The 26,676-nt window shown below is 45.5% G+C and overlaps 1 protein-coding gene across 10 annotated transcripts in view; it reads left to right on the top strand.

The window, feature by feature from the left end:
• Positions 1-26,676, top strand: part of CELF4 (CUGBP, Elav-like family member 4) — a 703,102-nt gene that overhangs the window by 642,066 nt on the left and 34,360 nt on the right. For 9 of the 10 annotated variants that reach the window (XM_009275290.1, XM_009275281.1, XM_009275240.1 and 6 more), the window contains 2 exons: positions 10,365-10,512; positions 16,115-16,264. In XM_009275290.1, the coding sequence (XP_009273565.1) occupies positions 10,365-10,512; positions 16,115-16,264 (298 nt within the window). The remainder of the gene's footprint in view (positions 1-10,364; positions 10,513-16,114; positions 16,265-26,676) is intronic. The other variant, XM_019470995.1, reaches the window with a different exon arrangement.

Raw genomic sequence — 26,676 nt, 5'->3', positions numbered from 1 at the left:
TCATCCATCCCTGGACACATTCCAGGTCAGGTTGGACGGGGCTCTGAGCAACCTGAGTGGAAGATGTCCCTGCCCATGGCAGGGGGGTTGGACTAGATGACCTTTAGAGGTCCCTTCCAACCCAAACTATTCTATGATTCTACGATTCTGTGATTTTCCTGAGTAACATCTTCCTGAATGAGAGAGACCGAATGCCTTGCCTTAAGTAATACGGATTCAACTCTGGAATCACACTCCAGTGCACCCATACTTCCTCCAGCACATTGACTGCAAGGCTCTGCTTTCTTCCCTGCCTATTTCCTTCTCATGCTTGGCACCATGGATTTCCCATCACATCCACATGTTCTTTTTTTAACTTGAGGGCCTAGAAATTTCTGTCCTCCACTGCGTGCCATTGAACACTTGGTAAAACCCAGCCTACCCCTTTCATGAGCCATGTAGAGTCATGAGGATGTGCTGTATTGCTCCACAGAAGTTCCCCCTCTCCTCCCAGCTGCATCCTCTGGTGCTATTCTGGACTTTTTTTATTCTGTCCCCACTAGACAAATTCCATTTTTCCTTCCATTTTGCCCTCTTCATTTTTATTCCCAGTCAAAGACACTCTTTGCCTCTTCCTTTGTCCCCTGCTCCCCTCCTCACGTGATAGAAGAGCTGTCCCCTCCCCAGTCTGGCTGTGTTTAACTGTCTTCATTACCACGGAAGGGTGCAGGAAGAAGAAAAGAGACAGTAAATCACAGCTGAGCCCAGGTCAGTGGCCAGCAGCCTTGTCAAGGCAGATGCAGCATCTGTGACCCCATGTACCAGAGGAATTAACAGGAGGCAACCCATGGGAAGCTGGGGACAAACATCTGCAGAGGTTGTCAGGCTCCAGATGTGGCTCCAGTGTTACGCTACAGGCATTGATCAGGCAGCTGGGGAGGTGGTAAAGACACCACTGTCCTGATGCTCTGGTCCAAAAACTCTTCTCCCATCATTTTTAATCTAGAGTAATTCTTCTAATTGCCAGCCTAGGTTTATACTGATATAAAAGAGGATGCAGTCTGCACCTTTACACCACAAAAGTTCCCCCCCTCTGTTTCTCACCAGGTAATACAGGACATTATGAGGGTAGGTGCTTGAGTGAGGATTTATGGCTGAAGGAGGAATGAAAACAATTCCTGGGTCTGCTCCTGCTCCACTTGAAACCGATGAATATTTTTCCTATTGATTTCTGTGAAAGCAGAATTGGACCCATCCTCTTTTTTCTTCTGGTAAATATGCTAATAAGGGGGAAAGAATAAGTTTTAGATCTTGACCCATTGGATATGACAAGCTGGTGACACCAATTACCCTGGGGACTTCAGAGCTGTCTAAATGATGGGATCACATTTCTGCGTGGCGCCTGTACACCCAGAGCATGCTCCGATGCTGTCTCTCAGTCAGCCTCCCTATCTGTGTCTCTCCCTATCTGCTTCATCTCAGTCTCACACAAAAGGGAAGGAAGGGAGCAGCAAGGCTGTGTGACGTTCCCTCTCCCTCGGACTGGATTAATCCACCTTGGACTGCTGGCTCTGAGATATCGGGGTGATTGGCACCTCGTAAATGCCAGTAGGAGACAGAGGGATCAATAGGGGGAGAGGGAAAGGGGGGGACGGACAGTTTTATTCAGCCCAAACTGAAGTTGAAGAGCTAAGGCAAGTCAAGAGGAGGGAAGGTGAAACAGTGAAAATGCAAAAGCAGGACAGCGGTGACAGCTGATGCCACTGCCACCACCAACTTGTGCAACCTTGGGTGAATCATTTGCCCCCCTGGTCTCATTCCCCCATGTACAAATAAAGCTGATGATCCGATTTATTTATTTTCCCTTCTCCCTCAGAGACACAGCTCTCTCTTGTGCTGTCTCTCCATGGGTTTTCACACAGGGGTATGATGGTAACACAAGTTTAAGAACTGCCTCAGTGCTTAGTAATAAGTCCAGGACTAGCATGAGACACTGGGCTCTCTGATTTGTACTCATAACCTGTTCTCCCAGCCATCCCACTGCAGTCCAAGCTTGACTGATGTCTCCATGTAAGAGTTCCAAAGCAATCCCATGAAAGCTGGTTAATCAATAGTTTCTAATGGTCTGTCCCCATGGAGGAGGTTGCCAAGTCCCCTAGGCAGCGGTTTCTTGCTGAATCTCCCCCAGAGAGGCATCATGCTCATCACCGCAACTGCATTAGCTACTGCCAAAAGGTCTCCATGCATCAAGGTGGCCAGTGCAGCAGAAACCCACATGGTGCAGCTGTTTGAGGGATTAGTGGGCAGCTGTGGATTTAAAGCAAGCAAGCTTTAAATTTGGTTAAATTAACCAAGCAGCACCCCACTGGGGAGAGGCAGCGAGTGTCTCAGTCCATCAGTGTTTGACTGGTAGTCGTTAGTGTTGCCACCAGGACTGCTTTGGACCCCAGCTCCTCTTTAAGTTACCTCCTTTGCAGCTCAGCAAATGGCCATGTCACAGGTCACTCCCTGCTGCTGCCCGCTGCCAAGCCACTCAACCTCAGCTTAAGCAACTTTAACCTTGATAGCAGCAATGGCCTCACATAGGCTGAGCAACAAGTCCTTGGGTTCAGCAGCCATATGGCCTCAGCTCCAGAGGCAAAAAAGTCAGGAAGCAAAGGAGGTTCTCCTCTGTGTGTGTTTTTTGCCTCCCTTCTTCATGTACCACCTGCAAGCAGACCAGACAAAGCTTGGCACTAACCCTGTGTGCTGTTTCAGTGACACAGAAAGACACATCAGACCCACTTCAGCTCTTTTGTATGCACCTCAAGCTTGGCAAGTCAGGTTTCATGGCTGGTTGATCCATATCATACTGTGGATCCACATCAGCTGGGTATTGATAGCTGTTTCCACAGTCTTAGTTAAAGCCAGCTTGAGGTATAGGTCTGAACTCAGCCTGGAGAAAAGGAAGCTGATGCTAGGTGGCACCACCTTTGATTTGCTGCCAGTGGAGAACGAACCTGCAGGGACACACTCCAGCCCAGAGCAGCACAGCACACCTTCTTAGACCCTGGTAAGCAGTGGGGTGGCCAAGCCCGAAGTCATGAGCAGTAAAAATCAAACCAGACTATGAATGGTGGTAGAATAGCCCTGGCGCAAATAAGCAACCGTGGCAAAAGTTCCTGCAGGTCTTCTTTCTATAAAGAAAGTGGCAAGTAGTTAGCGGCTGTCTCATGTCACTGCTGCACCACCATGCAGAAAAGGAAACGTGCACAGTCCGGATAGGGTTGGGAAGATGGGAAAATGCAGAAGAGCAGAGCAAGAACAAAGGAAGGAGCCTTGGAAAGTGACCGATACTGTATAAATTATTTAATTTTTAAATTATTTAAAATAAGATCAAAGTCATAAATCAAGTTTGCATAAAAAATGGGGTGGGAGTGTTAGCAACGGTCTCCTGGCCAAATTCCAGCCATGGAACTGATTGCATCCTGCAGCAGGGGACAGGCATAGAGCTAGTGAGTAAAAATGGACAGATGGGGACAGGGGCAACATAGGCAACAGTAACATTTGCTCTCTGGCCTGGAGAAAATCCTTTCCCTTCAGTAAATCCCAACTCCCCTCACTCTGAAAAAGTACAAATGGCTGCAGCTCCTGAACTGTAGACAATAACTACAACAAATCTTGGAACATCCAGCACAGCATAGACGTCAGTCATCATCAGAAGTGGTCACCTTGGGAAGTTAGGGCAGCAGTGACTACCATGCTGACCATAAAAGCCTAGGTTCCCCCCTCTGGCTCCCTGTCCCAGCTCCTGTGGAGATGAAAGGATATTTCTGCTAAACGATCTGAGGTAGGGCCTGAAGGGAAGAATTTCTTCTTCCAATATTTATTCAATTCATACTGCGAAATTATTTTGGAAAGATACTTAAAAAAATTCAGCTAGCCTTATGAAATCAGGGAAAATTTACTGAACGTAGACTATCTTCTGCATATAATAGTTATTATATTTAAATGACCAAAATGGGACAGTATATTTGGTAAATACTACCTGTTATGCAAATCACTTGTTCTGATCCATTCCAGAAGAGGAAGCTATTTTGAAGTCATGGTACTTTGTAGCAGGGCTAATACCGTATTTCTGATTGTCAGCTCCTTGGTAATTCAGAAATAATGAACACTCAGATTTGGGCTCTATACATATATTTTCTTTTTTAGGTTTTGGGGTTTTTTCACAGTTCTCAGGAAGTTAGAAATCCAAACCATTGTGTATCAGGCTTCAGAAAGGCACTAAGACACGTGAATCCAGGTGTGGCACATTTGTTTATTTTTTTAAAACTTAATTAAATTTAATTTTCAAAGCAGAAATTTCTGTTTCCAAGAAGACATTAAAAATGTCTGAAGGACCATTCTGATTTTTTTTCAGAATAACTCCTGTTTGTTTAAAGGCTTGGGAGATATTTTTGGGTTTATTTCCCAATGGCCAGTTAGGTAAAACAGATGTGAATTTGTCAATTCTGTGATTTTACCAAATATGAGTCCTCTTACTGCTTGATTGATCATTTTGCTTACCTCTTTCTATCACAGGGATACCATGAGGATTAATTAGCTAAGTGTTTGTATAGATTGTTGGAGGTCAGAAGCATGGGATGCTGCTATTACTTTTATTATTATTGCTGAATGAAAAATATGAAAAGTCAAACAAAATGCCATGTGATTCAGAGACAAGAATAGAAAATAATACTGAAAAAACTGAGAAGGTCATCAGATCGTTCAGAGTAAGCTTTCTCCGAGGGCAATGATCATGCTATTTCAAAAAGAGCACATCAGAAATAATCCTTCTCTCTGCTCTTCCCCTTCTTCAGTTCCACATGTATTTCCGTTGGGGGCTGGGGAAGGCAGGCTGTAGCATCCTTGTCCTATTTCTAGCAGGAGTTTTTGGCCTTGAGTAAGTCATTTCATCTCTCCATGCATCTGTTCCTCCTGTAAGAAAAGGATATTTCCTTTCATTGAGTGCAGTTGCTATCTAACAGCCACCTGATGCCAGAGGCAGCCATCCCATTCCCAACCCCACCTCTGGCCACATGTTCTCACCCCACACCACTAGACTGACAGTGACCACACAGGGAGACAATTCTGGGAGGAAAACCAGCAGTAAGAACCATGTTTCTGTGTTGTGTGGTTAACTCTTTGCTGGTGTTGTTCCTGAGCGGGTGCTTGGCAGAGTCAGGTGTGCATCTATCCTGGTGCAAAGGTAGCGGCAGGACGTGGAGGGGGAGATGTGCATCGGCGAGCTCTTGCTTTGGTTCAGCTGTGTTGCAAAACTGCATCCTTTGCTGGTTTTTGTCTTAATCTCCCATGCTAGGAAAGGATGGATAAGCCTGTGGAGGTACCTATCCATCCATTGGTGACAGAGCTGGCTGAAGTTTAGCCTCCTCAATTTGAGGTAGCAAAAGGATGTGTGAGATGAATCCTCTCATCTCTCTCTGTTGACCAGCCATTGCTACCTCCCGTCCCCATGCTTTGGATGACCTCATCAGTTCTCAAGCCTTGGGGTGGGTATTGCAGGCTCATAGCTCTTGAGGTGCTGTCCATGGGCATGAACCAGTTTTGTAGCGTCTCCTGGTCTCCTCAGAAGATAAATATTTGACCCTGGGCATGAACCAGTTTTGTAGCGTCTCCTCAGAAGATAAATATTTGACCAATAGTAAAGGCCAGGTTGGAGGAAAGAGGGAACAAATCTATAAAATCAGACAGGAAAAACCTCTAAATGCTGAGGCAAAGGTCATGCCAAGGAAGTAAGAGAAGCAAAAGGAAATACATCCTTTCAGCTGAGGAAGGGAAAAGCTCCTCTCCGTCCCCTTGAATCAGTCTGAGATAATAAGGCTGCTGCCATTCTGATTAGTGCTCTGTGGCCCCAGCCCAGGCAGGGAAAATCTGCATTTCAAATGGCATATTTTAAAGTACACAATACCCAGGGGCCCTGCTGCTATTGATTTGCCTCTGGTGGGGTCACTGCCTCACTTTCTACAGCTTTATTAACTGGGACCATACAGTGGGCCTCTTTCAAAGTGAAAGGAGAGTGGATGGCACATTTGTCTTCAGGGGGAGCTGGGGAAGGAGTGGAGTGACTTTTATTTGAGCTCACTTGGGAATGCCCCAGAGGTTTTATAAGGGAGACTGGTGACCCTTACAGGACTTGCCCTCCTTTTGTAAATTTCTCTGGAGCCACCCTGGGGGAAGGAGGTAGGTCTGTGCTGTCAGCTTCTTTCAAGGTGACCGTCTTCCCACCCCCACAATGCCACTGCACTCAGCTGGGCTGTGACCATCAGCCTCTGGGCTGGGAAGGACCCCCTTTCCCCTTAACCTTTACCCCTGAGCAGCTCCAACCAGAAAGGGAAGGGCATGAAAGGGAAATGTAACAGCAGAAGGGTGGCAGGAGTGTTGCCAAGGGTTGAGATGTCCAGACATGGTTGGGAATGGTTGGGGTCCCTTCTCCAGCCAAGGAAGCAAAGCCAGTTAGCTGGAGTACGTGACTATGTTCAGGTATGGGATGCTATACTCCTTCCAGCTCTGGAGGAGACCACAGTTTAAACCACGGGCTGGCTCTGAAGGCTGCAGTGAGGTGTATGTCCTCTGGGTCATGAGGTACAGGGCTCCAGCTCATTTCACCATGCCAGGGGGGTTTCCAGGTCTCCAGGGCATCTCGGGTATCCCCAGAGCACTGAGCATAACAGAAATGGGGTGGCTCTCCCTGTATCCAGGGCATCTCGGGTATCCCCAGAGCACTGAGCATACAGCCAGCTCCCTGCAGGATGCCTGCTGTAGCAGAAGCAACTGAACCTAGTTTCCCAAATCGCAGGTTAGGGCCTTATTTTTACTGCATTAGCTTTTTAACCCTAAGCTAAATTTAACCTCTTTGCTCCTCAAGCTCCTAATTCAGTCTCTGTGGGAGTATGGCCAGTTTTAAGCAACTGTTTCACTGAAACCCACCAGGCTTTAGGCTGCAAACCCTGCACCTTCGGCACTAATCAGCAGATTAGGATCATCTAGTTCTTCTCATAAGGAGAGAGACCTTCTTTCTGAAGATCTGTGACAGGATTGCATGAATTATATTACACTGCTAAAAGAAGCATGCATGTAGCCAAGGTATGTTCTACAAACATGCATCTTCCAGTGCAAATTTATAACTCCTCTGAATACACAAGAAGCCGCACACTCAGGTTACCTGGTTTGCAAACCAGGAGGACACCTGCCATTGTGAAGTTAACTCTGAACAGCTTAGAGACATCCATAAGCAGGAGAAGAAGTTGCATAAGTCATAAATAATGTCACAAGTGATTGCCTAGCTCTGCTGAGTGTAAAAGGAAGATTGTCTTTGGAGAGGCACAATCATTTGTACTACCATTGGCAACGCGGTATCTTTTAGATAGACCCGTTTCTCTTGCAGCACAGGTGAAACACAAATGAAAAAAGGATTAACACTTTTCTTTTAAATAGTTGGGAACCAAGGTCCAAAAATATCCACCAAGGGGCAGGTAAGGGGTGGGAATGATTTCGTCTGGCTGTGTTGGTACGTGCAGCTGAACTGATCACCTGGGACTCCACATACAGTCAATAGGGAGAAACAAAGCTGCAATTCATCTGCCCAGAGGCATTCGGGTACAGAAGGAAGAGATGAATCTTGGCCTAGACTCCTCTGTCTATTTTCAAGTCCACCATAATAGGTGACCAGCTCAGAGGAAACCCTATCTGTATTTAGTTTACTGAATCTGAAAATGGGAAATGCCAAAAACATAGTCCCCTGCCTGCCCTAGAAGGTCTCTGGTACAAATACCAGGCTGTTATCTGCCAGCCAGACTGACCACAGCACACACATGACCAGCCATATGTCACTCCATGTTTTGAGGTGTGTTTGTTCATGCAGCTCTGGTCAGCTTTGGAGAAACACACAGAAAAGTCAGCAAAGACCAGACTGGGACTGTCCCAGCCTTTGCAACTGCATCCATCTCAGAGATGCTACTTTGATCAGCAGCACTAAACAGATCCTACAGACACAGATCTTGGCCATCATTTCTGCAACCAGCGGGTTATACCCTCAGCTGTCCCCAGGTGAAAATAACCAGCACCGAAAATGAGATATGGGTCAGCACACCCAGCGCTGGAGTCAATCCAATGATAAAGATGGATGGATTCCCACTTCCTCATTCACTTCATTGGCATACTTACTAAAATCACCTGCTCAGTGCCTTCTCTGGGGAATAAACTCAAACAATTCCTAGAAACAAATGTAGTCCTTAAAGGGGAATCAGCATTGTGCTATAATAGAAAAGATTGTCTAATAACTCCATCAGTAATTACAAAGAACAGGTTACCACTAATTAAAATGTGAAAGTGTCTTATGCAGGGTATAATAAAAAGGGTAATTAACAATCAAAGGGAAAGCCACCACCTTGCCACCAATCTGCATTAGGCTACAAAAAGTAATAGTACTCAGCTCTAGTACAGCACTTCTCATCTGTAGATCTGAAGGCACTCCTACATGGGGAGGCAGGTATCCTGTGTCCCATTTTATTGCCGGAGAAACCAAGACAAGTTTACACAACTTGTGCACGGTTATACAGCAGGTCAGTGGCAGAGCATCCTCTACTTTGGTCTCTTCACAGATGGTGATAAGGAAAGTTCCAGCATTTGAATGAACGCAGTGATTTCAAGGATTTGTTTCAGTGTGTATATATATGAACAGCTAATTTAGCCAATATTTCAATATTAAACCGAAGAGTAGGGAACGGTCTGTTCCTTGCTATGACTTTTGAGGTCTGTTTAATGCTGCGAAGCATGTCCCATGTGCTTAAACAACAGCATCAGAGGGTGATTTCCTGATGGGAGAGAGTGAAATCACAGAGAGCAGCAAAACAGAGATACTCCAATTCTGGAGACAGCAAAGACATGAGTCACTTCTAAAATCACTACAGAAAAACAGTTTCCTTCTCCACTATAATCATCAAGTCATGCATTACCAGAGGCTGGGGAATGAACAGAGTGAGTTTTCATTCTCTGTTCAACCTCTTTCCCCCACACTTTCTCTAGGCATCCACCACTGGTCACTAGTGGGGGTTGGATACGGACTCAGACGTGCCTCATCTGGCTCTTCGTACAGCTCCACGGAAGGGGACAAGAGGCAGCTTCATCCAAGCTGCCTTCTCCTTCACACCAGGAGCATTTTACAAGCCCACTGCAGCCACACTGTACACATGAACTGCAACAACTGTGTGCTAAGTTCAGAGTGTAAAATAATGATAGCGAAGTCTGGTTTTAATGTAAGAAGCATTTCCAGCATGCATAACCATTCATTATCCTTCTGCTCCAAAATTTTTACCCCCAAATGCCTGAAAAACTAGCCCAGGTTCCTCATTTCTGCCTTTTGTAGGTGTCCTAAAGGAAGCAGCATTTTGATCACTTTCTGGAAAAAAAATAAAATCAAGGAAGTCATCCCAGATCAAAACCACAGGGAAGGGTTTTTCCCACTACACAGTGCATGCATAACCATTCATTATCCTTCTGCTCCAAAATTTTTACCCCCAAATGCCTGAAAAACTAGCCCAGGTTCCTCATTTCTGCCTTTTGTAGGTGTCCTAAAGGAAGCAGCATTTTGATCACTTTCTGGAAAAAAAATAAAATCAAGGAAGTCATCCCAGATCAAAACCACAGGGAAGGGTTTTTCCCACTACACAGTATTAATCTTGCTAAAATAGGGGAGCTCCCTTCTCTTGTATAGCTCTTCCAGGAGTCTCTGCTTGCTTGTGTTGGAAATAGGTGCTGTAATCTGGTTAGAAGGTTTGATCATGGTTTTGCTCAGTGCCCACCAGAGGCCTCCCAACAGCATAAGAAAAAATTATTTTTGTCACTAACAGATGAAACAAATCAAGTTATCCCCAGAGAACTAGCTAAGCTTGCTGCTCTGGAGAGGGGATCCCCTCTCCCCACCACTCCACATACACTGGTCTCCCATCAGCAGCCAGCAGTGCTTTCCCAGAGCTTTGCTACAACCATCATAAACCATGAAACCTCTTTGCTCAGGAATGTATAAAGTCTTCTCTCTGCCTTTCTCATCAGGGAAGGGCCGGGGAGTCAGAGGGCTGAGTCCAACTCATGGGAGTCCTCCACAATGGGGAACACATCATGGGAGCGGGGACCAAAAAGACCCCAAGATGCAAAGATGCATTTTGCCTCCGGCCCCTATAGCGACAAGGAAGGCCAGGGCTGGAGGGTACCACAGGCATGGCGGGCTGACATCTCAAAACAGAGGAATACCTCACACCCTCACCGGGTCCCCATCCTGGTGCCAGTGCCATGGGCTGCCCTTCTGGTGACCGCATGATATTTTTTCCCTGCTCTCTTTGTTCCAGCTGATGCAGCAGCAAGCCGCAATCATGGCTTCGGTGGCGCAGGGTGGCTACCTGAACCCCATGGCAGCCTTTGCCGCGGCCCAGATGCAGCAGATGGCGGCTCTGAACATGAACGGCCTGGCAGCCGCCCCCATGACACCAACCTCAGGTAAGGGGCCGAGGGTTGGAAAGGGCAAAGGGCAGGAAAATCTGGCCAAATCCCAGAGGAGACCTGGCAGGATATGTTAGCTGACAGGTTCTCCCCCAGTGGGTGTTTACTGAAATGTTGGTCTTGTTGGTGAAGGCCATCAGACAGTGAGGAGTGGAGCCGACCAGATCCTTTTGTGGTCTGGGAGAGGGACATGGTTTAGTGGACATGGTGGTGTTGGGTTGACGGTTGGACTTGATGATCTTAGAGGTCTTTTCCAACCTTAATGATTCTATGATTCTATGAGGAGGAAAGGGGCAGAGAAAGACTGTTACCGCCTCTTCCAGGGCTGTGGCCAGCTGCAGGTCAGCTTCTGTATCGTGAAATAGTTGTAAGGGCAAAGTGAAATGGCTCGCCAGCAGTGGGCTGTTGGGCTAGCTGTGCCCCTTGCTGAGTGGCACTCACTGGTGGAAGAGTAGAGCAAGAGGGTTGAGACCCACCAGAACCAGGACGCAATGGGCTTGTTGGGGAGGAGGAAGGGTGCTGGCAGGGAAGGCACTGGAAAGGGCTTTCAGCCATGACCCTTCCCTCTCAGCCTTATCCCTTACACAACTTTCCTTTAGCTCTGAGCACCCTCCAAATGGCACAAAACATTCCCCAGTGACCTACACTGGTTTATTGGTGGTGCATATAGATGTCCAAGGAGTCAGTGCTGATGCTGTCACAGCCAGGCTGGTCCAAAGACAAACAAAATGAAGTTTGTGGTGAGATGTAATATCGTTAACAAGATGAGCTATGTCTTTTGGGACACATAAGCCTTTCCCCTACTGTGAAATAGGACAGGAGGTACTCAGGGAAGACCTCTGGTGCTACCTGGAATGCAAGTGTTTGGTGAGAGGGTTTCTGGCTGCTGGAGCAGAGACAGGTAGTCAGTGAAGGGCTGCCAGGATCTGGCTACGCTGTGAGATGTCACAAGAAGCCCATGCTAGGAGCTGCAGTATATGATTCAGTGGGCAGAGAATTAAGCTGAGATGGAAACAGGACTGGTTTTCCTGGGGCTTGAAGCACAAGGAAATAATTTGGGCAGGAACAAGTCAAGGAACCAACAGGGCTGGTAGTCATGGAGTGGCACGTGACCTAACAGTGGGGAAGTAGGGCAGAAGGGAAAGTGGGGCTGAACCATGAGAGGAAAGAAGTGAGAATTTGGAGAGCTTTGCAATATATCACTGACTCTGGTAGGGGAGCAGAGGACTCAAAGGTACATCTTCAGAGGACCATTTATAAGGGACAGGTTGGGATAAAAGGGTCCCTGGGGTGATGCAGGTTGTTCCTATGAGAGGCACGGGGGATGGGACTGTGTTCAGAAAGACATGGCATACCGATGCCCTTGTGTGAACGTTGAAGCATCAAGCTGGCCTGGAGGGGACCAGCTTGACAAAGGTTTGGGGTGAGACATGGGAGGAGTGAGCTACACCTGAGCCAGCTGTGGTACAGGTAGCGCTGGGCAGAGCACGATCTGGGACTCCAGAGCAAAGCAGTGAGAGAGGAAAGGGGCAGCTTCACTGCCAAACATGAAGAGGTCTGCACGAGCCCTGGAGCAGGAAAGGGCCATCTGACAAAGCAACCAGGAAAGATGCCTCATGGCTGAGAAACACTGGATGGCAGGGAGATAAGGCACCGCAGCAGTGCAGGCTTGGGGGCCATTCTTAATGAACTGAGTTTGGCTAACCTGGCTGCCAAAGAAAACCTCCCCATTCACACACAGCTTAGCATCTATTTGCAATCTGTAACTGGGAACAAAGTCAGCAGCTACTGGATCAGATACGTATCTTTTCCTTTGCTTATATCAGAGTAGGGGGGGGGCGGGAAGGGAGAGAAAGACAGATCTCATTCCATGTGAACTTACGGAGACCCAAGGAAAAATGCTTGACTCAAAAATCTTATACCACACATTTTGAAATATATGTTTATGAAATGATAAATGTATAAACAACAAGTTGATGGAGCTACTGCAAATCCAAATAGAAAAGTGGCTTAATTATATGTGCACCCTTTAAACCCGCTGCTGGAAAGATTATCATATTTGCATTAGCTAGATTTGTTTTGTGTTAGTGGGAGCAGAGAGAACGTCAAACAAAGACTGCCTGGAATTCAAATGTTTTCAGGGCATGGAAAGCTGAATCTAGGCATGATGGCCCCACCACAAAAGAGCACAAGATCTTTTGCATATAAATAAGTTAAGAATGAGCGAGTTCTGTGACACAGGCATGTAAATACCAGTACAACAGCCAAATTCTGTGCCTACCATGATATCCAGCACATGAAAAATATCCCGGTCCTTCTTTGGTGTAAGCTCTGCTCCTCTTCTGGTGTGCCTGGTGCCTTTTGGGGACTGTTAAACTCTTACTGTCATAATACAGGAGGGGAAAGCTCATGGTTTTTTACATGCTTTCCAGAGCACCCATGACTGGTCATTATTGAAAATAAAATGGTGGTTTAGATGTTCCCTTGATCTCTTTCATGGTGGCAGATTTTGCACGCTCCTCAAGACATATTTTCAATCATGGAGACTATGCACTTTGGCATTATTGCAGATTTACCTTGAATGGGTAGCTTCCTTCATGAAAAAACTCTGTAATGGGTTGTGGAAATGTCCATTAACAATTATTCCTTGGGTGAAATGTTTAGACTTTGAAATGACTCCTTGTATTACTACAACACTCACAAAGGTTGTGATAAGATGCATAGAAAATGTTTCATATAATGTCTGAGCAAGCAAGCCTACAATACTGGCAGGAATTTCTGAGTAGCCAGGAGATATCTGAAGCCTAACGTGAATTCTCCTGCTGGCTTTTGTTAGCATTCAGAAAGCCAAATGGAAAATGATCACTCTGCTTCATAGCAGGATTTCCAGTCATTGAAGTATATCTTTGTTCTGGCTTGGAATGAAAATGAAACATTTCAAAGTTCTCTGAAAAACAGGCATTAGAAAAAGGTTTTGGAACATTTTTTTAAAAAAGAAGTGTTTTGATCTTTCCTAAGCAAAAGAAAAAATGTGCTAGAAAAAGGACACTGGTAACCCAGAAGTCCTAGAGGCTTTGGAGGTATTGGCTGAGCACAGTGCCTCTATACTGGTATCTTCAGACCTCCTAATCCAGCTGGTTTTCTGTGCATCCCACCTCCAGGAGAATGGGTTCCTTGGGACATGGCCATGAGTTCATTCAGGTTCCGGGGTTCCCATGGGACCTAGGAACTTAAAGAGTTTTGGATCCAGGCAAATCTAACAGACTAGAGAGAGGATCCATCTCACCTAGCTTTAACCATACAAAAGTTAGACATCTAGTTTAAACTAGTCACCTGGCTTTCCTGCAGTCAATGGAGTGCAGTAGGCAGTCCCAGTGGATAATTCAGACCATAAAAATTTTACGTTATTTGCTGGCATTTTGATGGTTCCCCATGAAGAGTCAGGTTTATCTCACACAACAGTCTGTAATTGCGAGGCAATTAAATTGACATCTCTGAAAGTTTGGTTCAAGTTTTGCATTTATCCCATCATTGGTATAATCTGGGTGAAAAGTGGGTCTGCAGCGGGTCTGCCACTCTGTTAACTGCACAGAGGGGGTAGAAATGAAATTTCATTTAGGCTTCCTTCCTTCCTTCTCTTCTCCCTCCCTCCCTCCCTCCATGTTGAAAGTCTGCACGTGGTGTAGCTGCAGCAAGAGATCTCAAACCAGGGGTGAAATCCACAACTGGCAGGCACCACGGCCATTTGTTCTGTGCAGTGGCATTATGCCAGTTTTACTCCAGCTACAAATCTGACCTCTCCACGTGGTGTAGCTGCAGCAAAAGATCTCAAACCAGGGGTGAAATCCACAACTGGCAGGCACCACGGCCATTTGTTCTGTGCAGTGGCTTATGCCAGTTTTACTCCAGCTACAAATCTGACCTCTCCAGGGGGGTTCTTTATAAGAAGAAAATTAAAGAATTGCAATGAATATGTCTAAACTTCCTTAGACATGCACAAAATAGCAACCACAAATCCCTTGCTGCGATTTTAGAAAAAATTACTTACACTGTCTATGCAAATAAAGGAGAGATCCAGAAAAGCAACTGAAATTTTAACTAGCATTTGTGATTTGCAAGCTGATGGCATATGCTAAGAGCATTGCCTTTGGACTTCAGTTGCCACTGCTGGCTCCCTGTACCTCCACAGAGGACATTTTTAAAGGCCAACACCATTTAAATAAGCAAACGGGAAACAGCAGCTTGTCTGCTCAGGGTATAAGAAAAGAGCTGAAATATTGCTTGCTTTTTGGGCTACTCGAATCAGAACATATTAAAATATCTCATGCATCTGTACTGGCTTTCTTAAAGCACCAACACAGATTTAAGCAGTCGTTAAAGTGTTTTATTGGACTAACCCTTCATGGAATGCTGCTATGTTGAAGAAAACTTCTGCAATTGGTTTAAAAAAGAGATTACTGCAAAAATGGTGCTTTCAATCAGTAGTATACCGTGACACAGAAAGATATTGCTGAAGATAAGGTAGTTTAACTTCCTACTCACAGCTAGCAAGAGAAAAATACAATTTCACACTTATTGAAAACTCATTTTTGGTCCCCAAAAGCATCCTGAATAAGTTGTAAGAAGCACAGACTGCCCAGTCATTTTAAGCATACATAGGAGCAGACAATGAAGTAGCAGGGGGATTTAATTCTCCCCTCAGAAATTTAAGAATTCTCTACCAGTGGGTGACAGGATCCCACCCAAAACATAAAGACTAAATTGTTCTTCCAAAATAACAGAATTGCAGTCCCCCACAGGATGCATCTGGGAAGAAGGGGAGGAGTATGATTCCATGAAAGAAAAAAACCTAGCCCAAATTTTGCCCCTGTTGAGTGAGAGATCTCTGCTAAAACTCTACGAAGTCAAGTTTGGGCCAAACAGTGACACTAAGAAAAAAATATCACTGTCTGCCTTTGGGCTACAGATCAACTTGCCAAACATTTTAAGGATCTCTGGTGCTGAGAAAGTTCAGAATGAGTTTGTACATGAAATGTGTATTCATGAGAAAATGCAGACAGAGTAGTCCTGGAAATCGATACGCCCACAAAGCTGACATCTCCAAAGAGAAACTGAGAGGAACTGCTGTAAAAAGGTGGGACTGAGAACTGCTTCTGGTACTAAATGATATCTAGGAAAGAAACGTCTGCTTATTGAGCAATTTAAACAGGTAACACTCCAGGGAGAAAGTTGAGGAGGAAGGATGATATGATATTTCTATAGTTTTCTATTGTTTGACGTTAGCCGTGGATCTGGACTAGAGACCATGATCACCAAGCAAAAGCTTCATTCTGTTGAAGAAAGTTTTGCAAGAATTTCTTAAGTGCTTTCCTTCATTCTGTTGAAGAAAGTTTTGCAAGACTTTCTTAAGTGCTTTCCAAACAGAGGAGCAATGGCAAGCAATCCCTTTCTTTGCACAACAGCTTGGGAGATTTTTCATTTCTTGGATTATCAGAAGGTTTCTGTGTGCTGGTCACAGCTGTTGTGTCAGCAGTTTTCTCCGTGTAGTTATTGCTTCCAGTACTCACCAGCTCTAATTTTGTGTCCTCCCCACTTGCAGGTGGAAGCACGCCTCCTGGCATAACTGCACCAGCTGTGCCTAGCATCCCATCTCCAATTGGGGTGAATGGTTTCACTGGCCTCCCGCCGCAGGCTAATGGGCAGCCCGCTGCAGAAGCCGTGTTTGCTAATGGCATCCACCCTTACCCAGGTAAGCCAGACCAATGCTGTGCCCACAACCTGCTCCTTCCATCTTAGGGAGATTGTCCACATCCACAGACTTTGTCTAGCATGAGCTAACTCAGAAGGACTCTACACCACACCATCAGGGCTCACTCTAGCATTGGTGTAGTTAGGTCTTACCCAGCTAGTTGTTATACAGTTAAATCTAGGTGATAGACATCAAGGTCGTGTTGGAAGTGGAAAATTTTTATGCTGAAGAACTGTGTGCTCATCTGCTGGATGACTTGTCTGGTGAATACAATCAGGACGCCCAGCATGTTTTGCTTTAACTAAAATTTGAACTGAGGCCTGACCAGTTCATGCTGGCACATCTCCTAGCAGTACTCCCAAGGGTCTTGCTGCTGGCTAGCCTTGAAGGAGCTGTGCTAAGCCTGTTTGCATCTCCTAGCACCCACCATTGGTATCTCCTGATGGGATTCCCTTGCAGCCATATGGCTCTGGGAGGACGAGTCCAGAGGGTCTACACGGCTGCTGACCTAAACTGCTCCATGCCTCAGACCATGCGTGCAGGCAGCAGGTATTTGTCTCCAAAATGCTCACTGCATCCAAATCCTGTTGCCTTACCAGGTCTGGAGACTGAAGCTTCTTTAGTGAGGTGCAGCTTCACCCTTTTGTGGCACACCACCAGAGAACTGCTGCTGGGATGGAGACTGTGACTAGCTCAAAAGATGCCAGCACTGTAGGATTGATTTTGCAAGCCCTGGCAGTCAGGGATGAATGCAGGAGGTTAAAGGATACATACTTGCCTCTATAGCTGTACTTACAAATATATGGACACTTTGAAGCTGTAATCACCAAGAACTCAGTTTGCAAGTCCTTAATGGGCACCTACATTTTTTCAGAATCCTCAAGATTTGAGATAGCCCTCTCCTCCAAGCTCTACTTCTGCTAAGAAGACATTCCTTACCATTGCTGTACACATACTAATAATACAATCATAACAATACAAATTTAGGTAAATGTTACTAATTGTTCCTAGCCACCAGATGGCAAAGGAGTATTTTACCCTGGGGCACTCATAGATTGATCTAGCCTGTTAGGAAATCAAACACTGAGTCAGATGCTCCAGCCAAAAAGCCCACAAAACCCCTAAGAAAAAAAATTCTTTCTATCTCAGCCAGTCCTGAAAACTCAAGATTCAACATCACAGGGGACTTCATGAGCTACAAGGAAAAATATCACATAACATAGAAACACAAAAGTCTTACCTAGTTACAGTTCAGACAATGTCACTGAAAAAAAGCCACCCTGTGAATGCAGCAAAGGAAAGCCCAGAAATACCAAGAGTATTGAAAAATAATTACCATCCTGCACACATACACTTTCTAAACATTTAGCCATGAGTTCAACTTTAAGCACAATTGAAATCAAGGGGCTTACTGTGCTAAAAGTTTGGCATGTATATACATGTTTGTAGCAGCTTAGAGGGATGGGGAGCTCTTGGAGGCTTATGGAGATCAGAAGATTGCAGGGAGCCCTTAGTACGCTCAGTGAGCTCAACCACAGCACCAAGAAAGAACCCTGTCTTTAAGGTTATATAATTATAGCCATCTGTTCAACTATCCATCTATCTAAGCATCTACCTGTTTGCCAGTCTATCATCTCTCTGTTTACTCATCCATTTCTATGCCCATCTTTTCTTCTGGTTTATCTAGCTCCTTTTAGCTAATCTTCCATCATCCATTACTGCAGATATCAGAGAAAAGATGTTCTTTCTGGGTGAATCTTAATGACTTGAGCTTTTGTTACTGTCTCCAGCTACCCCCATAATTAAAGAAAGCTTTCAGTTGCATATTCCGTTCTTGTTTATATAAAAGTCAATGGCCTTAATCTGATTCTTTCTGAGTTTTGGAGAGACTTGCTCAGCCAGCAATTCACAGTGAGTCCCTGCACAAACACCAACAACCTAACACACTGAAAGGTGACAGTCATTCTTGCTTCACTTTGCTGCAGGCAGAGAGGCTCCTTTCTGGCAGTAAAGCTGACATCCAAATAGTCTGCTTTGTGTAAAGTTTGGATTTATCTTGGTGTGTCTTCAGCAATATATTGGTATTTCTCGGTGCCCAGCTTCCCCATAACTTAGTGACGTCTTAAGTTATAGCAGAGGTATAAAGGGAACAGTGGCAGGCCAAACCCTCACCTCTCATTTTACTTCTGCTTGTCCCCACTAGCAATGAAACCCTGAAAGCAAGCCCCTTTGTAGCAGTTTGGGTGTAGGACACATCATGTGTTTGCTCTGTCTTATTCTCTTCCTTCTCATGAGCATTTATGCACTCTCCAAAACTTTACTCCTCGCCACAGGCTTTATTGAGGCCTGGAGCTTAGCAGCATAAAAAAAAAGGATTAGACATTTATATGGGTAATGAGAATATCCACAGCCATATTAGACTGGATAAAAATGTAGAAAGGACACAAACCTTCATGCTTTATGATATAAGCCAGCCACTAATTGCTTGGGGTTAGAAAGAAATTTTCATCGCTGGGCAGCTTATTCCATCATTGTTCATTATGGGATTTTTCGCACTTCCCTCTGTAACATTTATTACTGGCACTGCCTTGTGGTTCTGCATGTCTGCATTTCTAAATGCGAGGATAGAAATAAAATATTAAAGCTGAGCATGCAATTGCACTAACATTATAGAGAAGAAAAGAACATGCCAGTCCCCATCCAAAGTCAGCATCTTCCAAACAACTTTCTTTTATGGCGTATCTCTCATTCTGAAAGTGGCTAAGAGTGCTGCAGCATTATGTACATAATCATAGTCTTGCTACGATTATGACTTGCCATATATTGTTTAAAGCCTGAATTTTGCTCTCAGATACACTTTAATATTCCACAAAAAACTCAAATGTGGGTTCACACCATTATATCCTGTAGCAGAATGTTCTTTGTTGCCTGAAAACAGCAAAACAGGACAATCAAAATCTGTAGAGGCATGACATCCACATCATTCAGACCCAAATAAATCCCATTAATTGTGCAGTTCGTCTACACGTCCACCTTTGTGTCTAGCTATAATACTTTTGATGCTTCATCTAAAGGACTCCAGAACTCCACAGTCTTTGCACTATAAAAACAGGTCCATATCATGTAATTGTATTTACTCTGTAGTTTCACTCTTTTTTTCTGTCTTCTCCTGTGCTTTTTTTTTAGGATTCCCTTTGTCTGGAGCAGGGACACACACGGTATCATTTGAGTCAGGCTACTGAACCATCCATGGCTTTGGGGCAAAGGCAAGAGTAGGTCGAACATCCCTACTCACCAGGTCTCTGATCACAGCCCCAGTCCCTGCGGGTATTAGCTTTTTCTGTGGTTCTGGCCAGGCTATGCATCCATGCAGTAACACTAGAAAACCATTACTTGCAGGCATACTCTTTGCAAGCCATGCTTTCACCTTCTCCAAGCTCAGCCAGTACATAATGCCTTACAGTGTGCTTTTTGGCATGGACAGAATAACAAGGGATTAAGTATTTCCCCTACCACTAGTCTGAGCCCCTTTGGAGATCTGACCTTTTTGTGTATTAATGCCTGCCCTTTAGTCTTTCAGCTTGCAAAGCTATTGAACATGGCAATGTGTCACAACATATAGTGGGGACAAAGAACATAATCTGTTGTGCCGTGATCTTGTGAGTCACTTTGTAGCAGTGCAAAAGCGTTTGCCATTTCCACGTTAGCCATACTAACAGGGATTGCGCTCTTCTGCCAAAGCTTCTTAGCCACCCGGAGCCCAGTGCCTCTCTTGTAACAGTGTGTGATGTACAGTAACAGCGGGCACCATCTGCACTGGTTCCTGCTGTGTCTCACACCATCAGCACTCTGCTCTCTGGTAACAAGTCCTGCCCTACTGGATTGCATTGTGAGGGACTGGACAAAATGTTCGCTCCAAAAATAAAACCTCCTTGGGAAAAGAAGGGCAGGGAGAGATGAGAAAATGGGGAGAGCAAAGGGCAGCAAACAAGAGAAAGAAGGGATTGGCTGTCAAAGGATCAGTGAAATGAGGGAACTGGAAGGAGGCACAGAGCAGAGCCCTCAGAAAAGAGTGAGGACTGCTCTGTGGTCTTCTGCGCAGTGATGTGCCCAGGAAGAAGTGGAAATACACCCCATAGCATCCAACAGCTCCCAAACAAACTTACTCCTCCTGGGCCAAGGGATGTCCAGCTTGAGCAGAGCCAGGGACAGATCCAGTGGTGTGGCAGCTTTATGAAGCCTCAGATGGGGAATGCTTTCGAGGATGCTGAGTTCTTCAGTGCATTTGGTCTGGGCTTATGTTGCTGAGGAAAACAAAAGCAAAGTTCCCTCAGTTGCTCATAATACATTAAAAACGTGTCGTCTCATTTACTGTTCTCAGGCACACAGTGGTTCTGTTTCAGACTGCCCACCACTGCCAGGACTAGCTCTGTCTCTCCTCTCTGCAGACACAGCAGAGTTCCCCCCACTCCCCTTTGGTTACACTGTGGGTACATCTGGGCTAGCAAGACAGCAAGATCCATTTCATACCCTACTTGGGGTCCCATCCTCCCCGGTGAGGACTAGCTGTCAGTACGAATGGGCAGCCAAGCCTTTATGCCCACATTTCCAACCCACCGCTGAGATTGGCAGTAAAGGTGTCCCCCATGGGTGAATTCCTGTGCTGTAGAAACTCATGTCTTAGGAACTGAACTGAGACCATCAATTCATTTTCCTTGGCTCAACAAAGAGCTATCAGGCAGTAACCAATTTCACCCATTGGCAGCAGAGACAGGATTCAAACTCCATCTGTAATTATTATCATTATCCAAGCTAATTTTGTAGGAGAGGAGTTGCCGGCATGCTAATATGACAGCCTTACTATTAGCTTGTCAATTAGCTAGCAGCGCTGCTGATGGGCAGGCTGCTGCTCTGGACCAGTCAGTCCAGGATCAGTCCTGATCGCGACAGACACCATCCAGTAGCATCGGGCAAGATCAGGGCTTCACTTTTGCAGGCAGAGAAAGGGACTGACTTCTCCCACCCCAGTGCCCACCCTGACATTTCAGTCCTGAAAGATGTCAGACAAGAAAAGTTTAGAGAGGAGGTGAATCAGCAGAACAGAAAAAGAGTGACCTGCCTGCACCTGTAGAAGGTCCAGGATGAAAACCAAGACCCACATGTATGTCTGGTCCAGACATACATCATGCCCTAGAAATGTACCTGGCTCAGCGGCCCCGAGGCTAAGTTACTTACTACGGGAAATCTTTGTCTGTGTTGTGTTTGTCCATCCTAAATCTCTGGGTGAGAGCTTTCCTGTTCATATTTTGTATCAGCAGTTCCAAAACTGCAAGAGTGAGCACCTGAACCATCATTATGACTAGGAAGCATTTATTTGACCCATTTGTAACAATCTGCCACGTGCCATAAACCACACTTTACTGGTAAAATAAATAAGTGAAGGAATGTACTCATTAAAAATATAATAACAAGTTGCCATCTTCAATTGTAGTCTAAGCTACTTTAATGATGCCATGTACTTCCAACAATCATGCTGCAGCCATAATAAATGAGGTTGTTTAAGGCAGTTGTGGGAGCCTTTCCAGAGCCAAAGTGTTTTCTCCTCTGATCTGGAAGAAGGTGTAAATACAAATCAGGCTCTGTGCTGATGTTTTCAGCGGCACCTAAGTGAGTTAAGACCTTGAGCTTCATTTTCAAAGGTGACTTAAACTAAGCTCCCCAAAAATACAGAGTTAAGTGCCTTAATAGCTTTTAAAACCCTGACTTAGGTGTTTATGGCCTTAGGCAAAGGGAGGGAAGTCTGGTCCTGACTGCTGTTGTATTAGTATGTCACCTTGGCCAGCCACCTCCAGCTCTCCTGCGTTTCTGAGGCTTCTGTGTCTTTCTTGCTTTGTCCACTGGAAACTATTCATTGCCAGACACGACTCCTGTCATGTGTTTGCACAGCACCCATCTCAGCAGGGGCCTGATTAGGAATGGGGCTTGGAGGTGGGACTATTAAGAAAATGATAGAGAGAATCCTCATTTCCAGGGATGAGCTACATGAATTTTATAGTAGGCCCGTTTGTTGTCCCAACCAAGCATCTACAACACCTGGGGATCCTACCAAAAGAGCTTTTCCATCCAACAGGATGGAGCAGAAGGCACAAATGCCCTGGATTTCTTGGCTTCTTTGGTGTGCAGGGGAAGGGACAGGGGAACAACATGTCTTTGACCGAGTGGTGTCCAGACCCTAAATGGTGAAAGGAGACTATAAAACACAGGATCAGTCTCTGTTTTCTGCCGGATCAGCACATTCTTTCTGTTATTGCAGTTATTGTTGTGTCTGAATACCTAATTAATTACAACAGTAAACGCTGGCTTCTTTAATCACAGCATCAGCTGTCCTAATCAATCTTAATAATATGGAATCTGTACTATGGCACCCATGAATTTTAATCTACATAAATTTCTTAAGACCTCTCACAAGCTTGTTGTACAAAACGATATAATTATGGATATAGATTAGGGCTGTAAAGAGTGATTTAAATTGGATTTAAGGAGAAGGTGAAGAGAGCCCTCCCACTCAGTTATTTATTTATTTATTTTAATCCTGGCCTTCACATAGATTTTTTTTTTTTTTTGCTATCATTATTTTATTTCCCCCCCACTGACTGAACAGCTCTGCCTCTCTTTGATCATCCTCCTCTCCCATCCACCCTTCCAGAGGTGATAGTGGCCAAGCTGCAGCTCCTGGGAGAGGTGTAAAATACCTCCGTGACAGTGAGAGGAATGAATAGATGGGGCAGAACACAAAGCTGTGGATCTGGGTGATAACACGTTCTTGTAGACCCGTGCAGGGAGCAGCGCTGCAATATGGAGTGAAATAGATGGAATAAAGCATGTCTGTCGGGAAATGCATAGGCAATCAGAAGCAGGGGGTGAAGAGGATATCATATCGGTGCAAGGTTTGCTGACTCCTTCCACCAAAGTGTAATCCCAGGGTGTCTTAGGGGCCCAAAATGTGCCAGACCCTGTTTTTGTCTCTCAGAAGCACTGGGCCCCTCTGATTTCAGAGAGCAGACTTCCTTCACTTTCTTTTACCCCGAGCTGGGACAAGGACACTGTCCCATACCCCACTGAGGAGGATGGAGGGCCCCCTTTTGATGGCTCAGGCAATAACCATCATCCTTTTTCCTCACCACCTCCACTGGCTTCAGCGTAGCTCCTCCTGATTTACACCCCTGACCATCACAACAGACTCCAGCCCTCTGTCTTCTACAACCATTTTCACCTGGGGCGCCCATATAACAGCTCGTCTTGGCCAGACACTGTAGCCGGGTTACTGGCATCTCACAGGAGGGATTCTTTATAGAACACCGCTTAAATGGATTTTATTTATTTTTAACAACGTGCTTCATTCTGCCACCTCCATCCTTTCATTCTCTGACAAAAGCTAAATGTTGGGCCTAACACTAGCTGAATGCCCCTTTTAAAAGTTGGATTTCAATCTAGAGATATATCAGTAGTAAGAAAGCTTTCTGGTGTTAATTTTAAAGCACTGGTATTTCATGCTGACTTGGGAAATCATACCTGGTTTTTGGCATCAGGCAGAGGATTTGGAAAGTGACATTAACGGATCTACTTTCTTTGAAGGACTTGGGAGTCATTTCTTGACTTCTGCCTAATGAATAAGTGCTGCCTTCGTTAAATTTATATTTATGGCTATATAGTAGGTCATTGGCTTGTTTTATGTCTCCAGGTTTATGGAAGGTTATCTGCCATGGTCACCTTGTGGCATCTTGGCCAGGATTGTCTCACAAAGAGACAATTGTATCTGAGCAGGATTTTTCCCATGGAGATATGGAAATGATCAAATTAATATAGAGGCGATGCCCAGGGACAAGGCTCTTGCCCTGAGCTGCCAAATGAAGTTACTATTAGCATCTGTTTTCACAGTACACCTTTAGTTTGCCCTGGCAAGGCCAGATCCTCAGCTTCTGTAAAGCAGCAAGGCTGCATGGACTTCAGCAGGGCTGACGTGATTGATAGTGGTCCTCTGGCCTCTCAGGAGCCTCTCTGTTTCTGTCACTTCAACAGCTGATCCTCAGTCTGTACATTACATCACGTTTAATCTCTTAAATGTCTGTATGTTGGATGTAAGATCTCCATGAATCTGACCACAAGGAAAGCTATTTCAAATGTTATCTATGGGCACATTTGCACAGATAGTCATGAGCACATCCAAGGTCTTTTGATGATGTTACCACTTAAAGACATGCTAGTTCTGGTTCAAAAGCCCCTTTAAGGTGCTTTATGATATCCCTGTCCCTCATCTAGTGTCTCCTATATCCCTATGGCTCTTACCAGTCCTTACTCAGCTATTTAGCTTCTGGGCCACAGGGGGCTTACACCCTGGCACAGACAGCATGCAGAGGAGCTAAGGTCTGTTCCCAGCCCCACATGCCTGTGTTCAACTAATATTTGCAGTAACAGAGAAGACTGTCCAGCTGGATGGGCAGAAAGGGTGGCTGGGACAGGGTAACTCCTACCTTAGTGCATCATGATCTGTGTGAAGTCCACAGGGATGCACACCCTATTAAGTTATGTGTATCTTATGGAGGAATAAAGCAACCTTCTTTCACAGTCTCCTTGTGCTGAGACACAGAAATGATTCATGTCTCCCCACCACTTTGAATTTTAGCACGTGGTGTGCTCCAGCCTACAGTCACACGTAACCCCTGGGGCAGGTTGGCTCTGGATCATGAGCCCCTCGTACATCTGAGCCCTTGCTGAAATCCTCATGGGTCATTAGAATGTAGGAGGGCTGTCACTTTACTGAACACAGAATGGCCACAACTTCCTCAAATGTCTAATCTGTGTCTTGAGATTTCTGGATTTATACCAGCCGTTGGCTTCGTCCACACTACAGCTGTGAGTGCAGGCAGTTATGCCCTTTGCTAGGTTTAATTCATCTGGCAGAGTGAGCAACAGCATGAAGATATGCTCATGGCTGCCCAAGCTACCTTGGCTTCGTGCCGGGGTACCCAGCCAGCCCTGGAGTCTGTGTCCCTGCATCTTCATAGGCTGTGTTGGCCAGCATGGACACATCCACTGTACTGGAGTCACATCTTCATTTGCTGACTAAACCACACTCTTCAAGGTAAGGAAGAGGAGTTCTCCAGTGAGCTAAAGTCATCACTTTTGTTTTTAAGAGCTGCCAAGTTAAATTCCTGCAGGTGGTGACTCACCACCACTGCTTTTCCAAAACAGCAAAGGTAGAGTATAAGACTACAAATAAAACATAGAGCCCCAAGCAGGGCTTGCTGTCTCCCCATGCTGTCTAGTCCTACAGCCCAGGGATGCTTTCAACTCACTCCTTTTCAAGAGCATCCAGGGATGGTTAGGTCAGTGTGTTAGACCAGCCGCCTTGCATCTTCTTTACCTATGAGTAAGTGATTCCCAGCTTGGAGCAATTCCCAGCTTGAAGCAAAGCTGACTGAAATCCAGGGGAAAGTCTTTCCACTGTCTTGCATGTGCTTTGTGCCAGGAGGAAAATACCTGCGTGATCTGGGGCACAAGGCAGCCTCCTGAAAAAGAAACACCTGGTTAGATACTACCCTTGCTGACAAGTCGTAAAGACTCAGGAAAATAATGAACTCTAAAAGCTTTGTGTAGGAGGGAAAAAAGATGCATTTAAAGACCTGTTGTTCCAAACCCTTTGAATAAAGCATTTGCCCAGTTTTAATATTCAATCTTAAAGGCAAACCATGATTTTCAGTGTGTATTTCCTAAGCTGAATGGCTTGGTTATGCTGGGCAGAGTATGGCTCCAAAGGCAGGCAAGATATCCACAGATCGAGTGAGGAGAGCAGCTCAGCAGTAAGCTGTGTGGTCCTGTTCAGGACATATACTCAGCTATAGCAGGGAGAGCAGGTAGTTCCCACACGTGCCCAGCTAAGGCAAGCAATAAAGGAAAGGACCACAGTCAGACAGGTTGTCGTGGTTTAACCTCAGCCGGCAACTAAGCACCACGCAGCCGCTCGCTCACTCCCCCCTGGTGGGATGGGGGAGAGAATCGGAAGGGTAAAAGTGAGAAAACTCATGGGTTGAGATAAAGGCAGTTTAATAGGTAAAGCAAAAGCCACACACGCAAGCAAAGCAAAACAAGGAATTCATTCACTACTTCCCATGGGCTGGCAGGTGTTCAGCCATCTCCAGGAAAGCAGGGCTCCATCACGCGTAATGGTTACTTGGGAAGACAAACGCCATCACTCCAAACGTCCCCCCCTTCCTTCTTCTTCCCCCAGCTTTATATACTGAGCATGACGTCACATGGTATGGAATATCCCTTTGGCCAGTTTCGGTCAGCTGTCCTGGCTGTGCCCCCTCCCAGCTTCTTGTGCACCTCCAGCCTTCTCAGTTGGTAGAGCA

This window comes from Aptenodytes forsteri, unplaced genomic scaffold (assembly GCF_000699145.1).
Source record: "Aptenodytes forsteri isolate BGI_AS27 unplaced genomic scaffold, ASM69914v1 Scaffold266, whole genome shotgun sequence".
In the NCBI taxonomy this organism is placed as follows: Eukaryota; Metazoa; Chordata; class Aves; order Sphenisciformes; family Spheniscidae; genus Aptenodytes; species Aptenodytes forsteri.
Note: the sequence above shows the minus strand (reverse complement) of the source record. Positions and strands in the feature narration are given on the sequence as shown.